Source organism: Schistocerca cancellata, chromosome 11 (assembly GCF_023864275.1).
Source record: "Schistocerca cancellata isolate TAMUIC-IGC-003103 chromosome 11, iqSchCanc2.1, whole genome shotgun sequence".
Lineage (NCBI taxonomy): Eukaryota > Metazoa > Arthropoda > Insecta > Orthoptera > Acrididae > Schistocerca > Schistocerca cancellata.
This window is the reverse complement of record NC_064636.1, coordinates 155893126-155919408: the sequence shown is the minus strand read 5'-3', so window position 1 is coordinate 155919408 and position 26283 is coordinate 155893126. Positions and strand designations below refer to the sequence as shown.

General features: G+C 40.8%; 1 protein-coding gene across 1 annotated transcript in view; it reads right to left on the bottom strand.

The window, feature by feature from the left end:
- The window catches only part of LOC126108982 (zinc finger protein 708-like), a 725579-nt gene that overhangs the window by 662355 nt on the left and 36941 nt on the right, over positions 1–26283 (bottom strand). The window contains exon 6 of the mRNA XM_049914384.1: positions 12236–12298. Within this exon, the coding sequence (XP_049770341.1) occupies positions 12236–12298 (63 nt within the window). The remainder of the gene's footprint in view (positions 1–12235; positions 12299–26283) is intronic.

Genomic DNA, 26283 nt, shown 5'->3' with positions numbered 1-26283 from the left:
AAGAGAACATCTATTAATTTGTAGAGTCATGCGGTGGATGAACTACTATCACCTAATTTTGAGCAGAGTTTAAGACTCAGATCAGACCTTTCATTAGTTTTGTGACCTCCACTACATATTCTCTGGAAAATGGTAGGGTCCCTATGTAGCAACAATGAGTAAGTTTCAGAGATGTAATCTCACATTTACAAAACTGTAACGCATAGATTCGAGCAGTCTATTACAGAGTTGTTTTTTGTTTGTTTTGAATGGCCAGCAACTGCTTGTCTCAGGGGCTCAAACTGCAGTATGTGACACCAGCATAGCGCAGTAGGGGATGCATAATTACCTACTGAAATGTAAGCATATTTTATTCAAACCAGTAGAAAATACAAGGTATAAGTAGTCAATCACTTAATGCTCCCAGTATGCACTGTTGCCCCTTTCAGATGCATTGATGAAGCTGCACAATGAGTGAGTGTTGACCATAATGGCACAGTGAGAGGAGGAATATCACACTGGCTGAATGTTTGTCCCCATTGTTGTGGGTTGATCCCAGCAAGCAAAATTATACCACATTGTGACAATTGTTTTTACCAAGAGATGATCACAAACAGGGAATGCTGATATTACACATTCATGTCCACAACGCTGGACAAATGATTGCAGTAAGGAAAACATGTTCAGATTGTTGGAACAGGATGTGACGATACATCGACATATCCGAAAGAATGGACACCACATATATAATTAAGGTGATGTCAGCCAATGATCCTTTCAGTGTAGATGCACACCACACTACCTCTTACAGGAACCAGTGACACAACATGTGTAAGGAGGATCATGAGCATGAGCACTGCATCTGTGGTGAGTAAGTTCAGAATTTGGGTCTGACAGGAAGCATGCTAGAGTAGACCATGCAGATGTGATGACCACTGCGTCCAGATGGCATAGTCGTCACTGCAACTGCCCAGTCCACATGAGACTTGGTTTCAATTCCTGGTCCAGCACATATTTTCAGCTCTCTCCATTGATGTAAATTAATGCCCACAGACAACTAATATCTCTACTTCCTTTGTCCCTGAGTCATCGTGGCTGCAGGATCAAAATGCTGTCTGTACCCTTGGACACGTCCAAAAGAACAGACAACACATGCATATTTGACATGTTGAGACTGGATATGAATAAAAATTTATTTTGCAGTGATAGTGATTCCTTCCATTTATGTTTAACCAAAAATATGTAACTTTACCTCGGGCTAACTTTCATGACCTTCTTTAGTCAACAATCCACGCTCCTTGAATGTAGCATTATTGAGCAGCCAAATTCAGGCTGAAATAACACCCATAGCACTCAAAATCAATTATCATGTATGCATTAGGTTACCGTTACTTGAAACAAAGGTGAAGCCTGTACATTATTTGACTGCTAACAATACCCTGATTTAATCAGGGTTGTTTCAGAATCAAGTTACATATGAAGGGCTTATTCAATAGTGGTACAAGTCCATTTTTGTTCATCTTGAGATACAGAGTCCTAAAGTTAAATGAGTGCTGCAAAATCTGCAGTTGAGATACCACAAATATATTCAAGCATATGGTTTCTTGCTAGACATGAAGCTTTCTTTCTCTTTGTTTGGATCATTAATTTCAAAAGCATTATGTCAGAAAAGTGGAGGTAATGGACTTGTACCACTATTGAAATAAGCCCTTCATATGTAGCTCTCCCTCTCGCTCTCGTTTTATGATTACATTCCTTCCATGCTTTTGTAGTAAAGAGGTGCAATCCCATATTTTAGTAACTTTAAAGTGTATTCATGGCCTGTTGCACAGATCTTAATTCTTTTGAATGAAAAGCTACACAGTGCAATAATGCATTAGCCTCCACTGGTGAAACATCAGAACAATAGCAAGCTACATATATAGCTTTCTCTGTGTGTTTTACTGTTAATTCTTGAATAGTAGTACGGGAATGGATATTATGTGTGCACACTGTGTGCAGATGGAGGAGCTGGCCTCAGTTCACCAACAGCTGAAGATGTGTTTTGCCATATTCAGCAGCATTCAGGCTGCTGCCTATTGTAGTAGTGGGGGCCGAGAATCTGGCTCATCACATAGGATGCCTAAGGTGTCACCTATTTTGCCCACTGGCTCTGTTGTCAAGACACCTTGTGGTGTACCCAATGTGGCTGAGTTGTCCTCACCAAATGGTGAGGGATGGGTCGTAACAGCGCTGTTTGAGGCAGAGAGTGATGTGGAGGCTGCCTCACCTATTGACCCTGTGAGTGGACTGGCAGGTGTTCATTCATCAGGGTCCAGACAGGCCCAAGTGGAGAGAAGTTTTCTAGTTAATCAGGACCTCCAATGTCAACCGCATTATGGAGCTCCTTAGGGAAATGGCATCCAGGACTGGAAATGAATCCTATGTGTACTGAATATGTCTGCCATGGAGCCTCATCTGAGATGTGGAAAATGTCCTGGCTGTGGCTACGAAACACACAGGGTGTGGCTGTCTACAAGTTGTGGCTGATGTTGTTGCCAATGATACCCATCGTTTGGGTTCTGAGGCTACCTTCAGTTTATATTGAAAGGTAGCAGAAATGGCGAAGAGCCCTTGTGTCACACATGAGTGCATGCAGCGCACACAGTTTGTATCAGCATTCCCAGAATTGATTCAAGTCCTTTGGTTTGGGGTGAGTGGAGGGTCTCAACCAAAGGCTTCATCGATTCTCAGACTGCCCAAACTGCAGACTGCTGGAAATGCATTATGAGGTGGAGAATTGTAGAAATACTTGATGGGTCAGTGGTGCACTACACAAAGCAAGCATTTTTTGGGCTAGGCAGTTGTTTGAGGTCCTCTGATGAATGCATGCTAGTCAGACTGCATTCAAAGTAAATACCATACTACCATCAACATGTTAACAGTAAATTCTTGATGTATTTGTAGTTCATGAATGTAATGCCCTCCAAGAAAGCTGTTATGTTCAAAATACGTTTGGACCAAAGCTGGCTGAAACATTGAGCAGAAACCCTTTAAATATTTAGCAAGCCATGGAATGTACACTGAAGAGACAGATGACACACCTGTGGGATGGTAGCATCAGAAGAGTGGAGGGGAGACGAAGGGCAAGAATGAATATGGGTGAAATTTGTGCAATAAATGAAAGCGCATGCTATTGGTGGTAACCCCCAAACAGTAGTGAAAGTAGGATTCTCAGACTCAATAATATTCTTATATTGCCAACATATATAACTATACTTAAAATACTTTTTGCCACAAATAAGTAGGCAGTTATGCAAACATTCATTTTCATTCCATATGTTTTGTGGATTAGCTATGACTGTTGGACACCATCACAAGAGAAGGTACTTGTATAGATTACAATGTGGTAATGGCAGGTGCATTACACCTATCCATTTGTACCATTCAGTTCTAATGTATCTTACTGTTTTCACATAATTTAAGGCATAAGGTAATGACTAACTGCATAGCAGAAGTACTAAGTCATTGAAAGGCACATCAACTTTGCTAGCTTTCCCACAGATACTGCTTCAGAACTATGGTCTCATTTTACAGGCTGACTACATTGTGGCAGCACTGTGGAGAAGCAGACTAGACAGTTTTACATGACCAGTAATTATGGGATCCATTTCCATTCTTGCAGATGAATTGATTTTTTTTTAAGAGCCATCATACAGGATCACAAATTCATTCAAGAAGATTTTCGCACCAACTAGGTATGTCTGTAGTTTTGCACGTATTTCCTGTGACTTTTCTTACAAGCTGGAATGACCTTTGCCTGTTTCTATACATGTGCAAACCACTGTTCCATAAATGAACAATTTGGATGGCAGAAAGGTGTCAGTTCAGCACAGTTTTTTGTGTAACTGAATCTGCTAACTACACTTTATGGTCATGTGACCTCTGGTGTGTTCATCATCTACTTTTGGAGTGCATTCCATATGGAATTATAAGGATTATAGCTCTGGGCTTTGCTGCTAAATGCTTCTGCCTTTTTCTAGTACTTGGTGGCTCAATGGGTAATTGTGACACTACAAATCCAAAGGTCCTTGATCACTGAACATCAGGTACTTTGTAACTAGTTGGGTAAATCAGTTCATATGTGGAAAGAGGGTAACAGCACATGGTAGTCAGTAGGACTGTGTGTAGTAGAGAACTCCGGTGTTTAAAACCTCCAGGCTGATGACAGCTTTCCTCTAGTTTATATTCATGTTTACCTTTCTGTCAAGTATTCTCTTCATGACACAAGCAGATGACTGATCCTTGGCTCTGTCACATACGCCAGTTAACAACTTATTAGCCTTACAAACGGGCTTACCAAACTTATAAACCTTGAGAATGCATTTCACATGGAATCTGCAGCTTGATTATCTTCTTTCTGGCTGCCGTGCATGTATGTTTGCATTAAAACTGTGCAAGCCACCAAGCGGTGCATCGTGGATGGCATCTATTACCACAGCAACAACAATTACTACTACTAGGCACTTCTATGGTGTTCTATATGTAGTGTCCCTTACAAATGAACCACAGTTTCCCAAATACAAAAAAAGTTGATTATTAACCCATCCTACTACCATCCTTATGTGCTTGTTCCACTTTATATCACTTCGCAATGTTATGGTTGAAATGGCTCTGAGCACTATGGGACTTAACTTCTGAGGTCATCAGTCCCCTAGAACTTAGAACTACTTAAACCTAACTAACCCAAGGGCATCACACACATCCATGCCCAATGCAGGATTCGAACCTGCAACTGTAGTGGACGCACGGCTCCAGACTTTAGCGCCTAGAACCGCTCGGCCATTCTGGCCGGCCCCTGCAATGTTATACCTTAACATTTTATTGGCCAGACTGTCAATCTGTAGAGTACTGATGTTGTATACAACATTATGGGATTGTTTTTCCTACTCATCTGCAGTTACTTGAATATTTCTGCATCTGCCATTCATCACACCACATAAAAAGTTTGTCCAAGTCATTTTGTATCCTCGTAGTCACTTAGTGATGATCCTTCCCCACACACACTGCCATTAGCAAACAGGCACAGAATGCTGCTCATCAGATCATTTCATATATAGATATGGCACCATTCTCTGTGACACTATTGATGATACTCTTGTCTCTGAAAAAACAGTTGCTGTTGAGATCAAAGTACTGGCCTCTGTTACTTGAGAGGTCTTTGCACCATTGATATATCGGGGAACCTATTCCATATGCTCATACCTCTATTTACAGTATGCAGTGGTGCACTGTTCAAATGCTTTCTGGAAATATAGGAATGTGGAATCTAGCCTGTTGGTATGTAATTTGATAGATGACTAAGATGAGTATTGCACAAAATCAATGCTGATTTGTGGATAAAAACTTTTCTGTCTTAAAGAAATTAATTATATTTGAACTGAGGATATGTTCAGGAACTCTGGAGCAAATAATAATTATGATATTGTTCTGTAATTTTGCAGGTACATTCTTTTACCATTCTTATATACAGAAGCCACCTGAACTTTTTCCCAGCTGCCTGAGTCTCTGCACTAGGCGAGAGATTTGCAATAAATGCAAGCTAAGTATGAGGCCAATGCTGTATTCTCTGGACAAATGATTTGTGATTCTGTTTGGACATGGCAACTATTATGTTTTCAACTCTTCCAGTTGCTTCTCTACTCCAGGGATCCTATTACTATGTTCCTAAAACAGGAGTCTGTGTGACAGTGAAACAACAATATGTTGGTATGATCCTCCTGCACAAACTTGATAACTAAATACAGAGAGGGGTTAGTGACCTCCTCCTGCTTTCCTCCAAAGCCACACCAGACTGGTCAATGACTGCCTGGATAGAAGTCTTTGACCAGAAATGTCTTATGTTCTCTGTAAAATCTGTTGCTCATGTATGATGGTGGTAGTTGTATGCTTCACGCATAGATCTTTTTACAGACAGAAGAATTTCCATTAGCACTTGCCTGTCACCACTGTGCATACTTTCTTGAACTGAGTGTACAACAGTCTGCTTCCTCAGTGTTTTCCCAATTCTGACATTAAACTACAGTGGGTCTTTCCTGTCTGTAATCCAGTTACTCACCACATACTTATTCAGCGTGTGATTTACAGTCCATTTAGTGTTTTTCCATCTTCCTCTATGTAAGTAATATTGGAAGTAAATGACATTCTCATTGTTTAAATGGGATGTTAACAACTACTTACCTGCTCTTTCTAGCAAATCTATTCACCTAGCCCTCTTAAAGGATTCATTAACTTCATTTACCATCCAGAATGAGATTTTCACTCTGCAGCGGAGTGTGCGCTGATATAAAACTTCCTGGCAGATTAAAACTGTGTGCCGGACCAAGACTCGAACTCAGGACCTTTGCCTTTCGCAGGCAAGTGCTCTATCATCTGAACTACCCAAGCACCACTCACGCCCTGTCCTCACAGCTTTACTTCTGCCAGTACTTCGTCTCCTACCTTCCAAGCTTTACAGAAGCTCTCCTGCGAACCTTGCAGAAGTAAAGCTGTGAGGACGGGGCGTGAGTCGTGCTTGGGTAGCTCAGATGGTAGAGTACTTGCCTGTGAAAGGCAAGGTCCCGAGTTCAAGTCTCAGTCTGGCACACAGTTTTAATCTGCCAGGAAGTTTCATTTACCACTGTTGCTGTGCTGGCATCATGATCACTAGCCCCTCTCTGTACTAATACCATCTGTAACGACAAGCCTGTTTATAGTTGCAGTATTTCAAGTATTTCAATTTTGTGTGGGCTGTTAAACTAACAACTTACGATAGCTTTCAGAAAACTGTTCTAAAGTACTTCACAAGACTGCCTGTCCATACCACTTGCAATGTATGTATAGACATCTTAGTCTCTACTCAGTAGGTTAGGATCACCTACTTTTTCTGCACTACCTTGTGTAGATATTTCTTCAATGATTCTGTAACTGTCACAGCAGTATCACATGGCGAATAAAAACATCCAATGCTGGAGTTCACATACACGAAACTATTAAGGGAACTACTCATTAAAACAGGAAATCATAGCTTGAGTCTTGGGACTTGGTACCAATTTTCATATAATTTCATCAATGCTATCTCATTTAATTTTTATTTGCACTTTTAATGTAAAGAAGCAATTCTACAAACTCAGAAGCTAAACTACTTCACCTGCTCAAAGATAATGTTTAAATCCATATGGGTAAAGTGTAACAAAATATTTGTTGTGAGTCGCCGATTATTCAAAGTGCCGCCGCGCAATTACGCATGTCCTCTACGTGCGGCGCTGTCTGCCAGCCAGGCAGCAGCTGCGCCACCTAAGCGGCCAGCCGAGCAGCGACCGCTAGACTGAGACTCAGTGTTTAATCGAATGCCGACTTGTACACAGGTCAACTTACTCAGTGACTTATATGTGTGTTGTGTTGTCCGTTAACTGTGTTACATTTGAAGATATAAAAATTGGTGACGAGGATGGGATTTTTCCTTTTCACCGTTGACACTCAGGGTTCCATGGCTACTGTCGAGCAACTATTGCAAAATCTCCTTGAACAGCAAACACTTCTAACAGCGGCGATTCGCGATTTCGTCGCGGCGTCAAATGCGGGGCGTTTCTCGTCGTTGGCTGTACCTCCTTTTCCACCTTACGACGAGACGGCGGAAGACTGGTCTGATTATGAAAAACGTCTTCAACAGCACTTCTTGGCATTTCATGTCACGGACGAACAACCATGTAAGTCTCTGTTCCTTTCCTGGATTTCACCTCAAATGTATCAGTTGTTGTCGCAATTGGCTCCTTTGAAGGATCCTGCGTCTTTGTCCTTTGCTGAAATGTGCTCCCTTCTGTCTGTCTATTTTCAAAAGCAAACGTATGTGGTAGCCTCTCGTGTTGCCTTTTATCGTTGTCAAAAACAACCAAATCAGTCCTATCGCGCTTGGGCTGCTGAACTTCACGGCATCAGTCGAAAGTGTTAATTTGTTACTGACGTTCACAAAGAATCCTATGCCGATTCCATGGTACGGGATGCTATTATCCGGTCGGCACCCGACAAAGAAGTTCGGCAACGTGCCCTTCAGTTGGCGAATCCGACTCTCGATGAAGTTCTCTCCATTGCGCAGTCTTTTGAAATTTCTCGCGCCACTGGGGCGCAAATAGAGGCGTGGGGTGATGTCGGGGAAATACAACCTCTGTGCACTATTGACGACGCGTGCGGCGCGTCCCCGCTGGCCGACGTGGCTGCAGTACACTCCAACGCGCAGCCGCGGCCTAGCCGTAAACAACCCACTAAGAAACTGCAGCAAAATCCCCGGCAACTTCCTTCATGTCCGCGGTGTTTTACGAAACATTCACGCGAGGATTGTCCCCAACGTTGGGCTGTGTGTCACAATTGCAAAAAGAAAGGTCATGTGTCTTCCGTTTGTAAATCCGACCGCATACATGATGTTCATGAACATGACGCTGATTCTGATTCTGTGTTGTCTGTCAATTGCACTTCTTCCCTTTCAGGGAAGTTATTCCTCACTGTCCAAATCCTTGGTCGAGATGTTCGCATGCAAGTGGATACCGGTTCTGCTGCCACTATAATTAATTCTCAGACGTATCTTCAGCTGGGTTCTCCACTCCTGTCCCCTGTCACTCGGCAATTACGGACGTACAATAAACAGAAGATTTCTCTCTTGGGACAGTTTAATGCTGAGGTATCTTACAAATCCGTCGTTCGCACTGTTCCCATATTTGTGGTCAACCAGAGCACCGCAGAAAATCTTTTTGGTTTCGAAGCCTTTCGCGTTTTTGGGTTCTCCATAGATGACTGTCAATATTGTCTCTGATGCTATTCCTTATGCTCAGCTGGATTCCTTGTCGACGACATTTTCGTCCCTTTTTTCTCCTGGGTTAGGCCATGCAAATGACTTTCAAGCTCATATCACGCTCAAACCCACTGCTCGGCCTAAGTTTTTTCGGGCTCGGCCCATTCCTGTGGCCCTTCGTGATCGTGTAAAATGGGAGTTGGATCGTCTCACTGCTTCAGGGGTCTTGCTTCCTGTCACTTTCAGTGAGTGGTCCTCTCCTGTCGTTGTAGTTGCTAAGCCCAATGGTGATATTCGTCTCTGTGGCTATTTCAAAGCCACTGTAAATGCTCAATGCCTCATCAACACTTACCCTATGCCCCGTCCTGAAGAACTGTTCACTAAACTCGCTGGAGGACAGTATTTTTCTAAAATTGACCTGTCGGAAGCTTATCATCAACTTCCTCTCGACGCTACTTCCCGGCAGTTTCTGGTCCTTAACACGCCTTTCGGCCTCTATCAATACCAACGCTTGCCATTCGGGGTTGCTAGCGCCCCTGCTCTTTTTCAGCGATTCTTGGAACAATTATTGCTCCCTGTCCCGGGGTGTATCAATTACATGGACGACATTGTTGTCACTGGCTCCACCACTGAAGAACATCTTCAAAATCTCCGCACACTTTTTAATGTCTTACAGACTGCCGGTCTTAAGTGTAATCTTCAGAAATCACAATTCTTTCAGGCATCTATCACGTACTTGGGGTTTCAACTCTCTCGGGATGGTATTCGTCCACTTCAACACACTGTTGCTGCGATCGATGCCCTTCCTCGCCCTACATCTGTTAAGGAACTGCAAGCTTTCTTGGGGAAAATAGCATACTATCACAAGTTTTTACCGTCTGCGACGTCGGTGGCTCAGCCGTTGCATCGCCTGTTGCATAAAAATGTGCCTTTTCACTGGTCCGCGTCATGTGACGCGGCTTTCCGGAAATTAAAGACTATGCTGAAACAGGCCCCGTGCCTGGCTACTTATTGACCTGGCCAACATCTTGTTCTTGCCACAGACGCCTCTCAATACGGGGTCGGTGCAGTCCTTGCGCACCGTTTTTCTGACGGTTCGGAACAACCCATCGCTTATGCCTCCAAAACGCTCACGGATGCCCAACAAAAGTATTCTCAAATTGAGAAAGAAGCTTTGGCCATCATTTATGCTCTTCATAAGTTTGGTGTTTTTCTCTATGGCTCAAAATTTCATCTTGTTATGGATCACAAACCGCTTGTTTCCTTGTTTCATCCATCAACGTCACTTCCCGACAAGGCTGCACACCGCCTCCAGCGTTGGGCTCTTTACTTGTCCCGTTTCAATTATGAGATTCATTTCTGGCCAACGGCTCAACATGCGAATGCTGATGCTTTGTCTCGCCTTCCCATGGGTCCTGATCAGGCATTCGATAGGGACAAACTTTTGTGTTTCCACCTGGATGTTGCCGAGCAGCGGGTTGTGGATGGGTTCCCCATCACTGGGGACAGGCTGGCAGCTGCTACGGGTTCTGACCCTACCCTCTCCCGGGTTTTACGCTGTATTCAGAAGGGTTGGCCAGATCGCTCGTCCGCTAAGACTTCTGATCCGTTGCGGAACTACTACACTTTGCGCTACCGCCTCACAGCTAGGGATGGTGTTATCCTCCTCTCCACTGACAATGCTTCGCCGCGTGTTGTGGTACCTGCGTCTTTGCGTGCTTCGGTCTTGCGCCTCCTTCACCAGGGGCACTGGGGTGTGTCTCGCACAAAATCTCTGGCATGCCGTCATGTGTACTGGCCTGGCATCGACTCTGACATCGCACACATGGTCGCTGCCTGCGGCCCTTGTGCGTCACAGGCCGATGCCCCGAAGTCATCTTTGTCACCGTGGCCTTCGCCTGAGAAGCCCTGGGAGCACATTCATGGTGACTTTGCGGGACCCTTTATAGGTACTTATTGGCTCCTCATAATTGACGCCTATTCTAACTTTCCTTTCATTGTCCGTTGCACGTCACCTACCACCGCGGCAACCACCAGTGCTCTCGCCCGCATTTTTTCTTTGGAAGGCCTCCCCTCTACTCTTGTTACTGATAATGGTCCGCAATTTGCCTCTTCAGACTTTGCGGATTTTTGTGCTCGTCACGGTGTTACGCATGTCACGGCCCCGCCGTTCCATCCACAATCCAACGGTGAGGCTGAACGGCTGGTCCGCACATTTAAGGCTCAGATGCGGAAACTTCTGACTTCTTCTGCTGCTGATGACGCGCTTCTCCAGTTCCTGGCGTCTTACCGCTTCACCCCCATGGGCGATCACAGCCCGGCTGAGCTCTTACATGGCCGACAGCCCCGCACGCTACTTCATCTTCTGCGGCCTCCCACCTCACGGCCGCGGGTGCCTTCACTTGGCCGGTTCACCGCCGACGACCTCGTCTGGGTACGGGGATATGGCAGGCGGCCAAAATGGAGGCCGGGCCGCATCTTACGACACCGTGGCAGATGCTGTATGAAATCCAGACGGACGCGGGTGTTGCAGTGCATCATTCGGACCAGCTTCGGCCTCAGGTGCCAGCAACGCCTGTTCCGAATGCCGCCACACCACCTTTGGCTCTACCTGATGCTCGGGATCTTGGCATCTCTCAATACTCACAAAGCAGCCCTCTCACCGACATTGCGATGCCAGCACCAGAACGGACGCCACCAGGAGACGTGCCCATGCAGGAACCGGAGGACCGTCCTCTGTCAGAGTACATCTACTCGCCTCCTCCTCCAACAGACGCCGACCATCGCCCATGTCTCCTGTCATATCAACTGGACTTGCCGCAACGGGCAGATTGGTGCAGGGGGCCCCAGCAGATTCAACCCCTACGTCTCCTGTCATCTCGACCCATTATCATCGGGGACATTTCCGTCCGTACGGGAAGCCTCCTCCTCGAGACTTTACGGCGAGTCAAACAACGCCTATGGACGTTAGCCATCTCCAGGACACCTCCATCAAGACCAGTGCAACAATTTCAAAGGGGGGAAAAGTGTTGAGAGTCGCCGATTATTCAAAGTGCCGCCGCGCAATTACGCACGTCCTCTATGTGCGGCGCTGTCTGCCAGCCAGGCAGCAGCTGCGCCACCTAAGCGGCCAGCCAAGCAGCGGCCGCTAGACTGAGACTCAGTGTTTAATCGAATGCCGACTTGTACACAGGTCAACTTACTCAGTGACTTATATGTGTGTTGTGTTGTCCGAAAACTGTGTTACATTTGAAGATATAAAAATATTCTATTTTACCGGTTTCCTCGTTTCCAACCTGGAGCATACTGTAATACTGTAACCCTTGTTGCCTTTACCCCAAAGTAAAAACAGGACTGCTAAAGTGAATACACACACAATTGATTACCATCTCATTATTTTCACCACAGCTCAACAAGATTACTTGCATGTAGTCATATAAATTCTAAAATTACCTCTTTATTCACACCCTCCTCCAACTCTTCTTTTACATTCATGCTGCATGGATAATCTTGGGCCTGTAGAAAAAATAACAAACTGTAATAAGTACTTTTAAGCAGTCACAGTCCTCCCATATTATATAAAATGTATCTCATGGATAAACCCCAACCATCACACTACTTTATAACTAAACAGTAGTATTGTTAAGTGTTCTCTTTTGAGTTCAAAATTCTGAGTGACGAGTTCACTATGGTATACTTCAATGGGAGGCAGCAAAAAATTGTAAGACTGATTAATGACAACGCCTTTGAAAATTCATTATGATCTTTCATTTCAGCTTTCTCCCTATGCTATTGTTTTCAATCATATTTTCTAGCTTCATTATCTACATATGCATATGATGGTAGTGTAATGAAGTAAAATAACACAGCTACTACCTGAAACAATGACTTCAATGTTGTTCATAAAATCAATGTTGTTCATATGAAATTACAATACAGTTTACACCAACTGTGTGGGGGAGCAGAAACTGGACTGTCCAGTGCCACATCACTCATACTACTTTTATGATCAGAATAATAAAATGTCTACAACAGTTACATCAAAACTCTGTTGCACTGAATGCTTATTTATGATAAAATTATTAAACGAAAACACCCTATGTTGGCACACTACTTAATACTATCCTTTTGGTGGGACAAGGACATTTCTAACAGAACAAAAAGAGGGAGTAGGCTACAGGCTACACCAGTCCCATTCTGTGGATCTGAACTACGGGTTTTACTTGCTGATCTCAAAAGAAGACAAAGTTCTGGAAAGATTATTTATGGAACAGCACCAGCATATCAAGACTGAAAAACCCATAATGTCAAAGGAAGTGCTGGAATGAGAACAAATGAAACAGTGATAGCATAGGAAGAAAATCATTAAACTGATATTGGGATCTGTTGAGGATGTTAGATAATTAGCAGCCAAAGAATAATTTTTTACTGGAAATCGACTTACTGATAGAAACAAACTAGACCACTTAACTTTCAGGAAGAGTTTATCGACAAAATAATGAAGCAAAATGGTGCACGCAAAGAAGATGCCTTGAAGAGAGATGCTGGGCAAAAGATAGAAAGAATACAGCAACATCTTATTAATTGATCTTTGTATTAATTAACTGCCTACAATAATACTAATATAATAGTACAAATAATGATCATTATGATTTTTTTATTATTACTATCTGAGGCATGGCGGGCTACCTCTTTGAATTCCCATCCTGCATCTGGTGATGTCATTTCTTTGGCTTGGAGCTCGGGGCGCCATGGGGCACGATAAGAGCCACGCAGGGTACGTCGACAGCATTTGCCATTCAGCCACAATTGACAGAATGGAGTGACTAATAGCCCTTCAAAAGTTCTGTCAAGTTAATGATTGCAGGCACACGTGTTAATGAAAGACAGTACATTGGTGTGGTCTTGGCTATCTGTATTTGCTATTTGTTCTTCTCTGTGAAAGTCACATTATGCAACAAGCTTTCTCATCTGAAAAACTGCCCGATTTCAGTTGTGTTGCATGACTTAATACCTTGTGGCATTGCCTTGGAAGGGGTTAGGGCAGTGTCTAGCCACTAGACAAGCTTGTTATTGCTATTCAAGTCCCCATGTTTAGCAGTGGATTCGATGATTTGGTAATCCTGAATACTGTTTTAAGTGTGACCATGTTTAGCCTTAGACCGAGTTTTTGATGAGAATCATCTGACGAGTCCATTGATCTACCCAACTATCGTGGCCGTGCAGTTGTATTAAGTGAGAATGACAGTGGAATTTAGATGCTCCTTAGTCTGCTCCAGTTTTCTACTGTTGTGGCACACTTTGATTGTTTTGGACTTGGACTCAGGGCATGCTTATCATGCTGTGGCTGTTAACGTTGCCTCTGTATATCAGCCTCAGGGAATTCACCACTGCCAGCTACCGATAGGCTGCCTTCACTCAAGTTGCGTAAATCTCTATTCGAAATTTGAACTAAAATTTTGTAAATTTTGATTTTTGGGGGTTTGTTGGGTCGAGTGCCTTTGTTGTACATACTGTCAAGCACTGTTAGAATGGTCACTTGCTGATCATCTCTATGTGAATCACACGTCACATTCAGATGTCATCCAGACTTGTGAAAATATAGCCTGTTGGTAAGTAACAGGCACTATTGACGCTCAGAGACTGGAACAAGCAAAAGTGTGTAAAACCATCAAGTGTTACTGAGCTCTGAATGTTTTTCGTGTTTGTTCACTGGCCATTTGTGAGGTGGAGAGTGAAAGAAATTTATTCCGTCTCAGGGTGAGTTACTGCTTACCAGATTTAATTGTTCAAGTGTTTGTTATTTTAAAGTTGTCATGAAGTGAGCTTTTCTCACCCGTTATTTATTTACTGCTACAAGTAGGTTCTGACTACTAATTACTGGTTTTCCTTTTTAAAGGGTGTTCTTGAGCTGTTATGCATGCACATTCACATACTGAATCACTTAGGGATTTTCTACAGTATGCCTTAATAGAATTTTCACTGTGTCTGAAGCCAGTTATATCGATCTGTGCACGCTCATTCTCTTTTTAATTACTTAACTGCTCACTGGTGCAAGATCTAGAAACTTGCTCCGTCTGTCTGCCCGTAGGTAGCTCTAGAAATCAGTGCACCTGTTTACTTTATTAAATTATCTAGATGCACTTGGAGGTGTATTTTAAGAATTTCCTTTTTCTGGGGGTCCCGAGGCAGCTATAGATTGCTCTCTCTTCCAGTATAGCTATTCAGTTTTAACCTTTGAGATGAGTTATGCTTCTGTGTTGTCTTAAAGAGCCATCTGTTTCCAGATAATTATTTGTTGAAGCATTTTCTCATTTGCGGTTTGTGAAGATGGAAATTTTGAATCTAAAATCTAAGAACTGGTGTCAGACACAGCTTTAGTTGTTAACTATTGCCTTATTTAAATTGTCACTAAACTAAGGTGTGTAATGTCTTAAATTTGAAAGTTCGGAGTGGTGTTTGTAATCCTGCTAATGTATCTGACTTTAGTTATTTTTCTTAAATAAAAACATTTTAATAAACAATGGAGACTCATGTGAACCCCAATCCATCCAGTGCTTCCACTTAATTTCCCCTTTTCCTGCTGGATGTTTAGTTGGTAACAGACGATGGTTATTTTCCTGGAGGCAAAGGGGGAAGGTGTCAATCTGTCATTCACCACGAGGTGTGTGTTTGCAGGTATCCACTGCTGAACATGGGGTCCCACAACTGTCCCAGTTTGTCCTCATTGAAAAATCAACAGTTTATCTATGAATTAAAAGTTTGTCAGCTTCCATGTAAGGGCGGTGTGCCCAACTTGTGGACGACCCCTTGGTGATTAGTACCAACTGCACCATGGAGGTATATGTTGCACTAGCTGCCTGAGCTCTGGCCATGACAATCTTGTGTCAGAATGTAGTGTGTTTAGAAAGTAGTCAGCCACATCATAAGCAAATACATATAATTCAGGCACAATTGATCCAGTGGGATAATCACTTGTGCGGTATTGCACAATGTAATCTCTATTCTGAGTAGATTACATTAGCTCTGCAGTTACAGGGACAGCTGCCTTTATTTAGACAAATTAGGAGCAATAGGTGGTGAACAAGATTCCCCCACCGACATATAACTGCTGGAAGTAGTAGGAATGCTACGGACACCTTTAAGGACCTCAGGAGAATTCATTTGGGAAATTACCATACCAAATAATGTTACTGCTGCAAGCTATAAAGGAACTTTCAATGTAGAATTTAAAGACAGGTAAAATCCATCATATGGATCATGGTCAAATTTATGTTTCATGCTGACACTTTGGCCATCACTGACAATGTTGTTCAGATGCTGTACCCCCTGTGTTAAGCCATGTTTTCAATCGAATTTTACATGAAAGTGCAACATCAAGGGAGTTGTAAAAATCAATTATTGGCCTGAAATTGTCACCTCAATTAAGAGGCTACTCAGGCATAAACATTTTTGGCTATTGCAGTTTTCTCATGAACCTTTTCCTAGGTTCATAGATGAATGCGTATGACCATTCCATACCTGGAATTGCAAGTCACAGAGATACAAATACTCAATAATATATTACAGAAAATGTGGCCACAGGACTGTTCATGGATTACCTTCACTAATAAATGCACATCTTTTACTGAATTAGAGGCTTTGGTGTCTGCTATTGAAGTCTGAGTTTCGCAGACCAGCAGTGATGGGGGTTTAAGTGCCATTATCAGGATGGGGATTGAGATTCCAAGTAATTTAAAAGGGGACCACCCATAAGGGAAAAGTGTAGGATGTGTTTCCAGTGTAACAAAGAGGGCCATTTTGTATGGCGATGTCTGGTGACATGGAAGGAGAATCAAACAGCTGACATCACACAGAATGGAAGAGGCACGGTAGTGTTCTACTGCCTAAGGGCTGGATCTGTGCCAAGTCCGAGGTACGGGAACCCCTGCCTTATTTTTGGGTACAACTTAACCAGGAACGAATGTGCGCCCTCCTCAACTCCGGTAGTTCAGTTTCTCGTTTAGATTATCTGTGGCATTTGAAGTTCCGCCATACCTGTGAATTGCCTCGTTTGCATCCGTCCTCCCAATGTTGAGCTCTCACTGGGCACATGTTGCCTCTGGTTGGCAAAACTGAGTATTGGAAAATTTTCTTGGCCTGTGAAGTGGATAGTATCTAAAAATCTTTCAGTGAACTTAATTTTGCAGTGTGTTTTTGTAAGTGGTAGTGGGTTTGTGATAGTTTGTCAGGACAGGGTTGTTTATTTTAAATTTAACCCAGCTGAAACATTCACATTGTGCTCCTGTCAGGATGCCACAGGAATTCATAGTGTGTTACCGCAATGTTCGCCATTTCAGCTCAGTCACCTTCATCCAGTAGAGGTGATGCTGGTACTGGAAGTTTTTGATCAGTTACCACAGATGTTAACTAACAGATTGGACATCACCAATAAAATCCAGTACAAGATTTGCCTTACAAATGACATTCCAGAGAGGTTTTCTCCATCAAGGATGATATGTATATGTACTTTGATTAATAATGTGTTGTTCAATGCGGTCATCAGGCCCTCAACTTCAGCCTATGCTTCTACCATATTCTCAGTATCTATGGGCAGCAGTGGGGTGTTTCATCCTGTTGTGGGTTATTGTGCAGTTAATGAGAATGCAGTTTTGGAATCTGTGCCACTTCCCAATCTGCATAATTCTTTTACTTGGTTTAGTCAGGCTCAGTATTTTGCTGTCCTGGATCTCAATCTCGCATATTATCAGATCATGTTAACAGAGCATTCCAAGTATATTACTGCCTGCTGTACAGATTGGAACCTCCACAATTTTAACAGGGTGCCCTTTGGTTTTTTAACGGGAGTTACCATTATGTCTTGCCTTATAGATTTATTTTCGCTTTTAAGTGAGATGTATAGAGTTGGAAAAAAATTGTGCAAGAACCACAGTAATGAAATTAGTACCATGGTGTTTGAGTCAAGGTGCAGGACAAGGGGCCCTATGGAAATTTATAACATTCAGTGAAAGGGTTAAGGTAACTAATTGTTAGAACAATACATAAATGGCGAAATAAGGCCGGAAATACTTGTCGCCAGTAACTCTGGTTTAATAGGTAGTATAGTTTGGTCAATCCGAGAGACAGAGTCTTGATAAAAAGGTCAATGTAGCGTATTGACCATAATTGGTCAAAAAATATGCTAGAGCAGAAGAACAGCCAGCTGCACATGGGTGATGGTGATATGTATTGAAAAGCAAAACATGGCCAACTTGCTTTGCAAAGCAGAGCCAGCTGGGCATAGTATAGCAACAGCCAATGCTGCAACATGCTAGTGGAAAGACGGAAGTTTTTCATCACTTGCCACCAGATTAGTATTTACAATACATGCCTTAAACACTAAACAAACAATCTGAAGTGTAGAAGTACTAAGCAGTTCATATGATACTTGTCCCACTATCACAGCCAACACCACACACCTGTGACACCCACAGTGACATCCTGGAATGCAGCATGGAGTCCACCATTCAAACACAAGACAGGGCAGGCTGCCCTTAGTCACAAGCAAGCTCCCTGCTCACTCTTGACATTGCCTTCTGTGAAGATGTGTCAGAGGTAAACATACAGCAGGTCTCCAACAATAAAGGCCACTCTGCCAAAGCCATCTGCACACAGTTTACCTTGATACAACACATCCAGCGGATGCTGCAGGCTTATTTGCCAGCTACCATGCAGTACAAAGGCAGTCTGTTGTGACCTTACAGCAAAATAACAGTCCTCTCTTCAGAAGTCACATGTGGTCAACCCTGCCCTGGACTTTGGGATACAGTTTCAGTCTCTATGAACTGTCGTTACATCCAAGAAACAACAGCACAATTCACACTAAGCCATCAGGCCACATCAATTTTTGACTGTCCTGCTTCCTTTCTTTCTATGGCCCTCCAATGCCAAGTCTAGTAGGCATTTTCTCTGTGTCAAACTGCACTGTCTGTAGCTGTGTACATGGTGATTGTGAATGTGAGGTTACCCAACAAACACTACCTCGTTTCATACGTCCCCTGACACCATTGGCAAAGTTGTCAGTTGACCGGAATGCCATCTTCCATGCAGAACACGATCATACGGACATCTGGTTACAGTTTGTAGGATTGTATTGTGAATGAAACACAGGATGGGGAAGTAGTAGTTTGTTGCTTTAATTCTGGATATAAGATTAGTTTAGGCCATTTTGCATTCAGTCCTCAATTGGCACATGTAGTCTTACTCATTTTTTCGTTCTTCCTTACTGGCAAGCCAATCACGAATGGCTCTTTCTGTTGGAGGAGGACCAAAATGCCACTCAGCTGCTCTGTTTCCATATTGGTCTGCATATGTTATTATCTTCAATTTATAGCCCACATCATATGAAACCCCTATTTTTTTCATTAATAATCTACTAAAGAAAATACTCTTCTGCTATCAATAATACAAATCACTTTCAGTTCAAGTTCACTGGCACTGTACACTGCTGTGATACATCATAGGCTTGACAGTGTTCTAGGTTTGTGATGGCGGGGCAGGAGGGGGACAGTGTTAACAAGCTTGTTAAGCTCTACAGCTCATGTTCATTGCATCGGTGCACTGCTGCTGCCAGTTGAATCGTGTTGCCAGATAGTTATAGGTTTCCCACAGCATTGAATATATGGCCTTCTTTAAGCCTGGCAGGAATTTTAAATCAAACACAGGACATTTTAAAATTAATTTTGAGTATAAGACACACCTGAATGATGTAAGAATTTTTTTAAGAAAAAAGTGTGTCGTAGTCCATAAAACATTGTATGCTTTTGTTCTGTATAAAATATAAAGTCAAATTGGTAATGTTTCCTTGTGAGTGACACACTTTAGGTCTCCGTGACCTGCCCTTCTTTCCTAACCTTCGTGTATCTGTTACTAACTTTTTCCAGATGAAGGAAATAATAATTCCAAAAGCTAGAGAAGTTCCTTGTACCTTTGTGTGCATGTATTGTCAGTACTAGCTATTTCAACTCCTGAAGTTAAGTGAAGACCAGCCATTTTGTCTGACAAATTTGTAGTTTTGAGCCAATCCAAAATGTGAACACGAGAGTAAAATATAATTTTCTGAACCTCATCTGTGTTTTTGCATCAAGGTTTATCTGTAGTATCTATTTTCCTGTCTGAAGAGCAAAAATGTAAATAATTTCCCACATCTATTTTTGAAAGTTACAAGTAGAGGTTACAATGATATGAAGAATCTTTGTCTTCACATTACATACCTGATGTACTGATCAGTATGACACTTCCTGTGTGCTGATTTGAACTGTGTAGACCATGTTACAAAATACATTTTGTTTGGCTACAGTGTTAGAGGCATTTTAAGTTTAAATTCATCATGTTTGCTGCCAGATATGGAACTAAAAATACTGATTAAGTTGAGATATCCAAAGAAGAATTTAACATCAAGGATTCTTACTACACAGAAGGTAGGTCAGGAAGAATGTTTAAATTTATTGTTAGGTAACTTTAACCTAAACAATTTAAAAAAGATGTGCTGTAAAGCAAAGAATTTATGGCGGAATTATTTTGTGGATGAAACAATAAAAGTTTCATTTACTGAATAATTTACATAGTAATACATCTGTATATGAAGGGTGGTGCATTGTTACACATTATTATTACTAGCTTTCTGTTAAAGATAATGGATGGTAAATTTGAGTGAGAGAGAGAGAGAGAGAGAGAGAAATTTTGCAAAACTGTAAGCAAATCAATTACAATTGGTTCAGTGTAGAGAAAAAGACAAGCAAATATCACAAGACTCCAGAAGAAAGGGAAGAGAACAACTTCGCAAATGGGGTAAAGAGGAAAAAGAGTTGTGAAGAGTATGTACAAGTAATGTAAATGCACAACCACTCATGTCACTGGAGTGTAATCATCAGAACCCTATTTACATTCATACTAATCCCCATAAACTTTAGGAAAAGCAGTGAAAAGATTGAAATAACTACATCCAGAGAGCCCAACATGGAAATATGCAGTAACAAACAAAATAATTGTTCCAATGGAACAACTTCCATAATGTTTAAGCACACATTAACAACACAAACTGGATAACAACATTTCAGAAAAAAAAAAAGAAGCAAACAGTTGAATTTTTTTACAACAGAGATGACAATCTGTGAAGCACCTGACAGATTATTTAAAGAGCAGAAGACAAAGATGCACAGAGTTTTGTAAAAGTACCACATGGTATTTTCAGCTCAGGGAGCTTATAAGCAATTTTAGGCAGATACAGAAATAGGACAAATAAAAAATACTTTATTTATTACACATTTTGTTCGTTTTGAATACACCTCAATGTATGTATGAAGGTATCATGCTAACTCTTATTATCTGGTGAATGCACTGAAAAGAGCATTTTTTTATGAGGTAAGGAGTTACTGGAACATGTGGTCTACCGATAATTCATGTGTACTACAAACTCATGTATAAACTGTAAAAACTGTAATTCCTAAACTTTACTCCACATTAAAGAATGAAGTTGACTGACAAACAAGTAAAATGGAAAAAAATGGATTGATGTTGACAGGCAACAAAAATATGCAGAAGTTAATGGTAGCATCACTGACGTAGTGTCAGGAAATTTTATATTTAATATTTCACTGCTTCACAGAAAACTCACAATCTGCTGAATTGGGGATATGTGCAAAATGGATTTCTCAAATCTGGAAATCTACAGACTGACTTTGTACATAGTGTGTCTATGATTAACGAAGACCAAAGTCAAAGTGCTCATTCATAACATGAATAAGTACAGGCTTTGCAGGTTGTGCCTGGATGCTGCAGGAACATTTTATCATGCCATCATCACTAATGAGATCTAACACATGAAACAGTTTCTGTTGCTGTGTTCTCATATAAATAATACCTGATGTAAATAAGAAGATCTCACATCTAAAAAAATTTGACAGTTTGTTGAGATGGCTGTACTACTTCTATATTTGAAAAAAAAAGTACACATTATCCAGTTTGTGTTCAAAAGTATTTAAAGTGGAAATGGACTGTTATTCTTTGCTGTGTGACATGGTAAAGTTGTCTTGGATGCTATTTGTGGTACAATGAGGAGAGGAGTGTGGAACCAGATGAAACACAGAAAATGGTATGCTGGCTGAGCTACAGATTTTTATAAATGGCACAAACTCAGATTCAAGTAAAAACCATATTTTATGGTACTGGAAGATGGTTTCTGGACAACTGAGTGAGTGTAACTCGCATTCAGGTCAAACGTTTTTGCTCATATTCAAAACTATTATTATTTTTTACCTTAAGCTATCATAATATTGTTGTCACAACCACCCTGAAGCTTGAAAAAACCAAACATCTTCTCGTAACTAAGGATGCAACCCATCAAAGATGTACTTGGTATTCAGAGGTGGAATATGATTCTTGCGGGGATCAAATGCTGCAGACGAAGACACTATAGCAACAGATGCTGTCAAGAATGTGCATATTGATCTGATGAATCCTGGACTGTTTGTCATTGTAGAAATTTTAAATGAGAGAGGTATAAAACAATTTCTATAGCATCTCTGAAAATGCAGTACCTATGGTAATGTTTTTGAAACCCATTCCAAAGGCTACAATTTTTTCACAAAATACAAAAGTGACAGCAATTTTTTTAGAACTGAACAAATTTGAACATTAATAAATTAACCAATGATCATTTAAAAAGCATCAGATATTACTTATGTCTTTATAATTGGGCCCTATGACTGTTGCAAGATGATTTCTTTTTATCTTTTTTTTCTAAGAAGAAAATGTAATATAATGAAAAACCGAAAGACTCATGTATTTAAATCGTATGATTTATGTATAGTTTTAGTTTTTTTGAGTATCAAAAATTGCATTATGACTAATGCTATTTGTGTGAGCTATGTATAGAATCTATGGTGTCCCAAATGCAATTAGTTTTTGACTTTTATCTTCAAGATTTCAAGTTTTAGATGCAATTATTGCATGCCTAATTTAACATATTCCTTACGTATTTGGATTTTAAAGGAAGGGTGTAATTCAAATAATTTCTGATTTAAACATAATTTTAAGAAATTCTTTCAGAAGCTATCTTTAATTCCACACGGCCAATTGTGTGAACCCATTATCAATCATTTAGAAAAGGAACTGTTACTATAACAATGAATGAAACTCACTTTTCAAACATGTAATTGCCCAAGAGAAAACTTGGAATCGCTCTTTCCTCAGCTGAATTGTACTTTCGATTCAACTACCATTTAATGAGTAACTATACTGTTGTATTCCATTAAGAAATAATTGCATCTCTATCCACTGCAACTACCTGGCCTACTGATCATACAACAAAATCAAATTATTTCCAACATCAATTGGTGGATATTTAGTAGTTCAGTCATTTCTACAATGAAGTAAACAAATTTAGTTGATAACCTACAAAATATTTCAATGCACCCTATGGGTTGTTCATTAAAATTATTTTAACCGATACTTCGCAACAAGAGTAATTAGCTTTTATGTTGGTTAACTGTCACAACACAGCTGACCCAAACACTACTCCTCAAATATTATGAGAATCAATAGTGGACAGATTACATTAACCTCTCAACAGAGCCACATCATTTTACGACAAGAAATTAAGAATGTTCTGCCATTTACTCAGCCATAACCTTACTTGTAGATCAGAATCGTTTTGAGAAAATATTAAATTCTTTATAAACTTGACAACTAAAGACAATATGATTCATCATTGAAGACTTAGCACAAATCCATTGAGTTAACTGTGTTGCAAAAGATATGTACAATACCAATCCGTGTTTGCAACATCTGTATTCAGACACTGGGCTTAACAGGCCACGCTTTGTTTTGAACATTATACATACTGGTTAGACAGTGATGAAAGGAAACACAGTTTACCAATAAAATGAAAAAAGGTAAGGCATATGTAAATGAATTACACTTACAAGAACTGAATCTTAGCTTAGCAACAATAAACTGGGTCATAGTGATAAATGATACCTTGGGAGGAAAACTGAATACAGAATGGGGAAACAATACATATGATGTCCCACAGGGCTGACCTACATAAATGTTGTGCTAAAGCCATTGGAGATGCCTTCAAAATCTGCAATGCTTGCCGATAATTAGTACACTGATAATGGCCAAACACATTCATACTAGAAATAGCCAGGAGAATAATGGAACATGCTTGCAACTGGTTTACAGGCAACAGCACAAAAATTCAACCTTTATACTTACAAAAACATACATCATGCAATTCCAAACAAATTCAAATGACTTACAGATACAAGGAGATATCAATGACAGACACTGGATGAGGTTCCACGAGTTAAGTTCTTAGGCATTCAGATCGATAATAAATTAAGGAGGCACCAGCATGAGAACGAGTTAACCAAAAAGCTCATATCTCTCTGCCCTGCAATTAATGAATGTTCCTCCAGAGTGTCTACATGCAGAAATGCTTCCCTGCACGCTTTTTCTCAGTCCTAGCCTATAGGCTAATCTTATAGGACATGGCAGCAATGAACAAATTAGTATTTATCCTATACAAACTTGTAGTAGGAATGTTATGTGAACACTTTGCATCTACATGTCACTATGGAACTCCCTATTGCCTTTCACATTAAATAACATTAATATTTTATTTATTTCTATTTGGCTTTCCCATAAGATAATTCTAAAAACAAGTGAAAACTCCAGAAGATGCCATTGAAATTGCCTGTAGGTGAGTAATGCTGAGGGGATCAAGTTGACAATTTTACCAATTTGTGGACTCCATTTCAATTGAAATCCAAGCAGACACCAAGGAATTGGATGCAGTATGTTTCATTTAGTGTGTGAGCAGTAGTGTCTACTTCTTCCAGTGGCAGGCCATTTCTGATTGCTTTTCCATCTTATAAAATGAGTCTTCAAGGGATGACTTGAACTGGTAGCTGCAACATTAATAAGGGTAAAGTGCTGTGCAATATGGGGCAGGAAGTTTGTTGGTAGTGATCAGGAGTTATTACTAAACGTAAGTAATGTGATGAACAGTTTGATCAGATTATCACTGAACTGAATCTGAAGAGGAGCAAATTCTGTAACAAACTGAAGAAAGTTGACAATGTTAGAATACACATAGATGGTCAAAAAACTTAAGAGATGGGAAATTATCAGAAATATAATTTTTCATACGGATGGTATACCACTGCATTGGAACCAGCACTGATCAGCTAAAGGGTCTGCAGACCTGACCATGAAATTTGCTTCATCTCACAATATGGCATCTTTTTTATTGGTGGGTGTTTGTGACAGGCTCCACCTATGTGTACCAATAACACTGGATGAACTATGATGCTACATGGGAACAGCATTGAGTTTCCTAAGCTGACATGCTTGCAAATGCATGGATCAAGTGTATTGTCTGGATGCTTAAATGTGTAGAAAAGGATTTTGATATTTGTGATCAGTAAATGACGAATCTGGTCCTAAACATAGCTGTGAAAAGTACCTTAATGTTTTATGTGTGCACACACACACACAAAATGTGAGCAACATTAAAATCATATGGTTCCTTTGGAAATAAAGGCTTTGCAGACATGTATAGAAATAAAAATCTGACCCCAATTCTGTACCTTTGTAATAAATAAAGTTATAGTCTTGTGAAATCTGATGATTTTAAACATCCTTGAGGAATTGCTTATACAGGTATAACTTATTTCAGTGAAATATGATAATCTCCATTTGTCTTGATGGGTTGCACCTATTATTGAATGTTTCACAATGTTTTTCAGAAAATTAAATTTGCTTTCAACACTGTAATCTCTGCCCTGGCTAGAGATATGATGTGAATGTTATTCATTTATTCATTCTTTAATTTACACATTGCATTCCATAAATGAAGACGTGGATGGATGTGGGATGAGACACACTGCAAATCTTAAGGCAGAAGCTCCCACAGGGATTTCTCTCTGTGAAGTGTAGTGACAACCAGCTGTTTGTGACTAGTGCTAATCTACTCGCACGGCTAATTAAGGGAACTAGTAATAGTTTATTTTGTATGTATGTATATGTACATTTACTACTATGAAAAATATCATTGTTGCTCCTACTACATTGGTCAGCTACTTATTTTATCTAGAATTTCCACATACATCTATACTCCGCTATCCACTTAATGGCACATCGCAAAGGGTACCCCATAACCCTGCTGGTGATTTCCGTTCCCATTCCACACACAAATATGAGTGAAAAAAACTGTATATGTGCCTCTCAATCAGGCCTGACTTCTCAAATTTCACCTTCATAGTCCTTATGTGCTGTGTATGTTGGAAACAACAAAATCGTTCACCAGTCAGCTTCAAATGGCAGTTCTCTAAATTTTTTCAATAGTGTTTCTAAAAAGAACATCACCTTCCCTCTGGGAATTCTCATTTGAGTTCCTGAAGCATCTCTGTTACACTTGTGTGTTGTTTGAATCTACCAGTAACAGATGTAGCAGC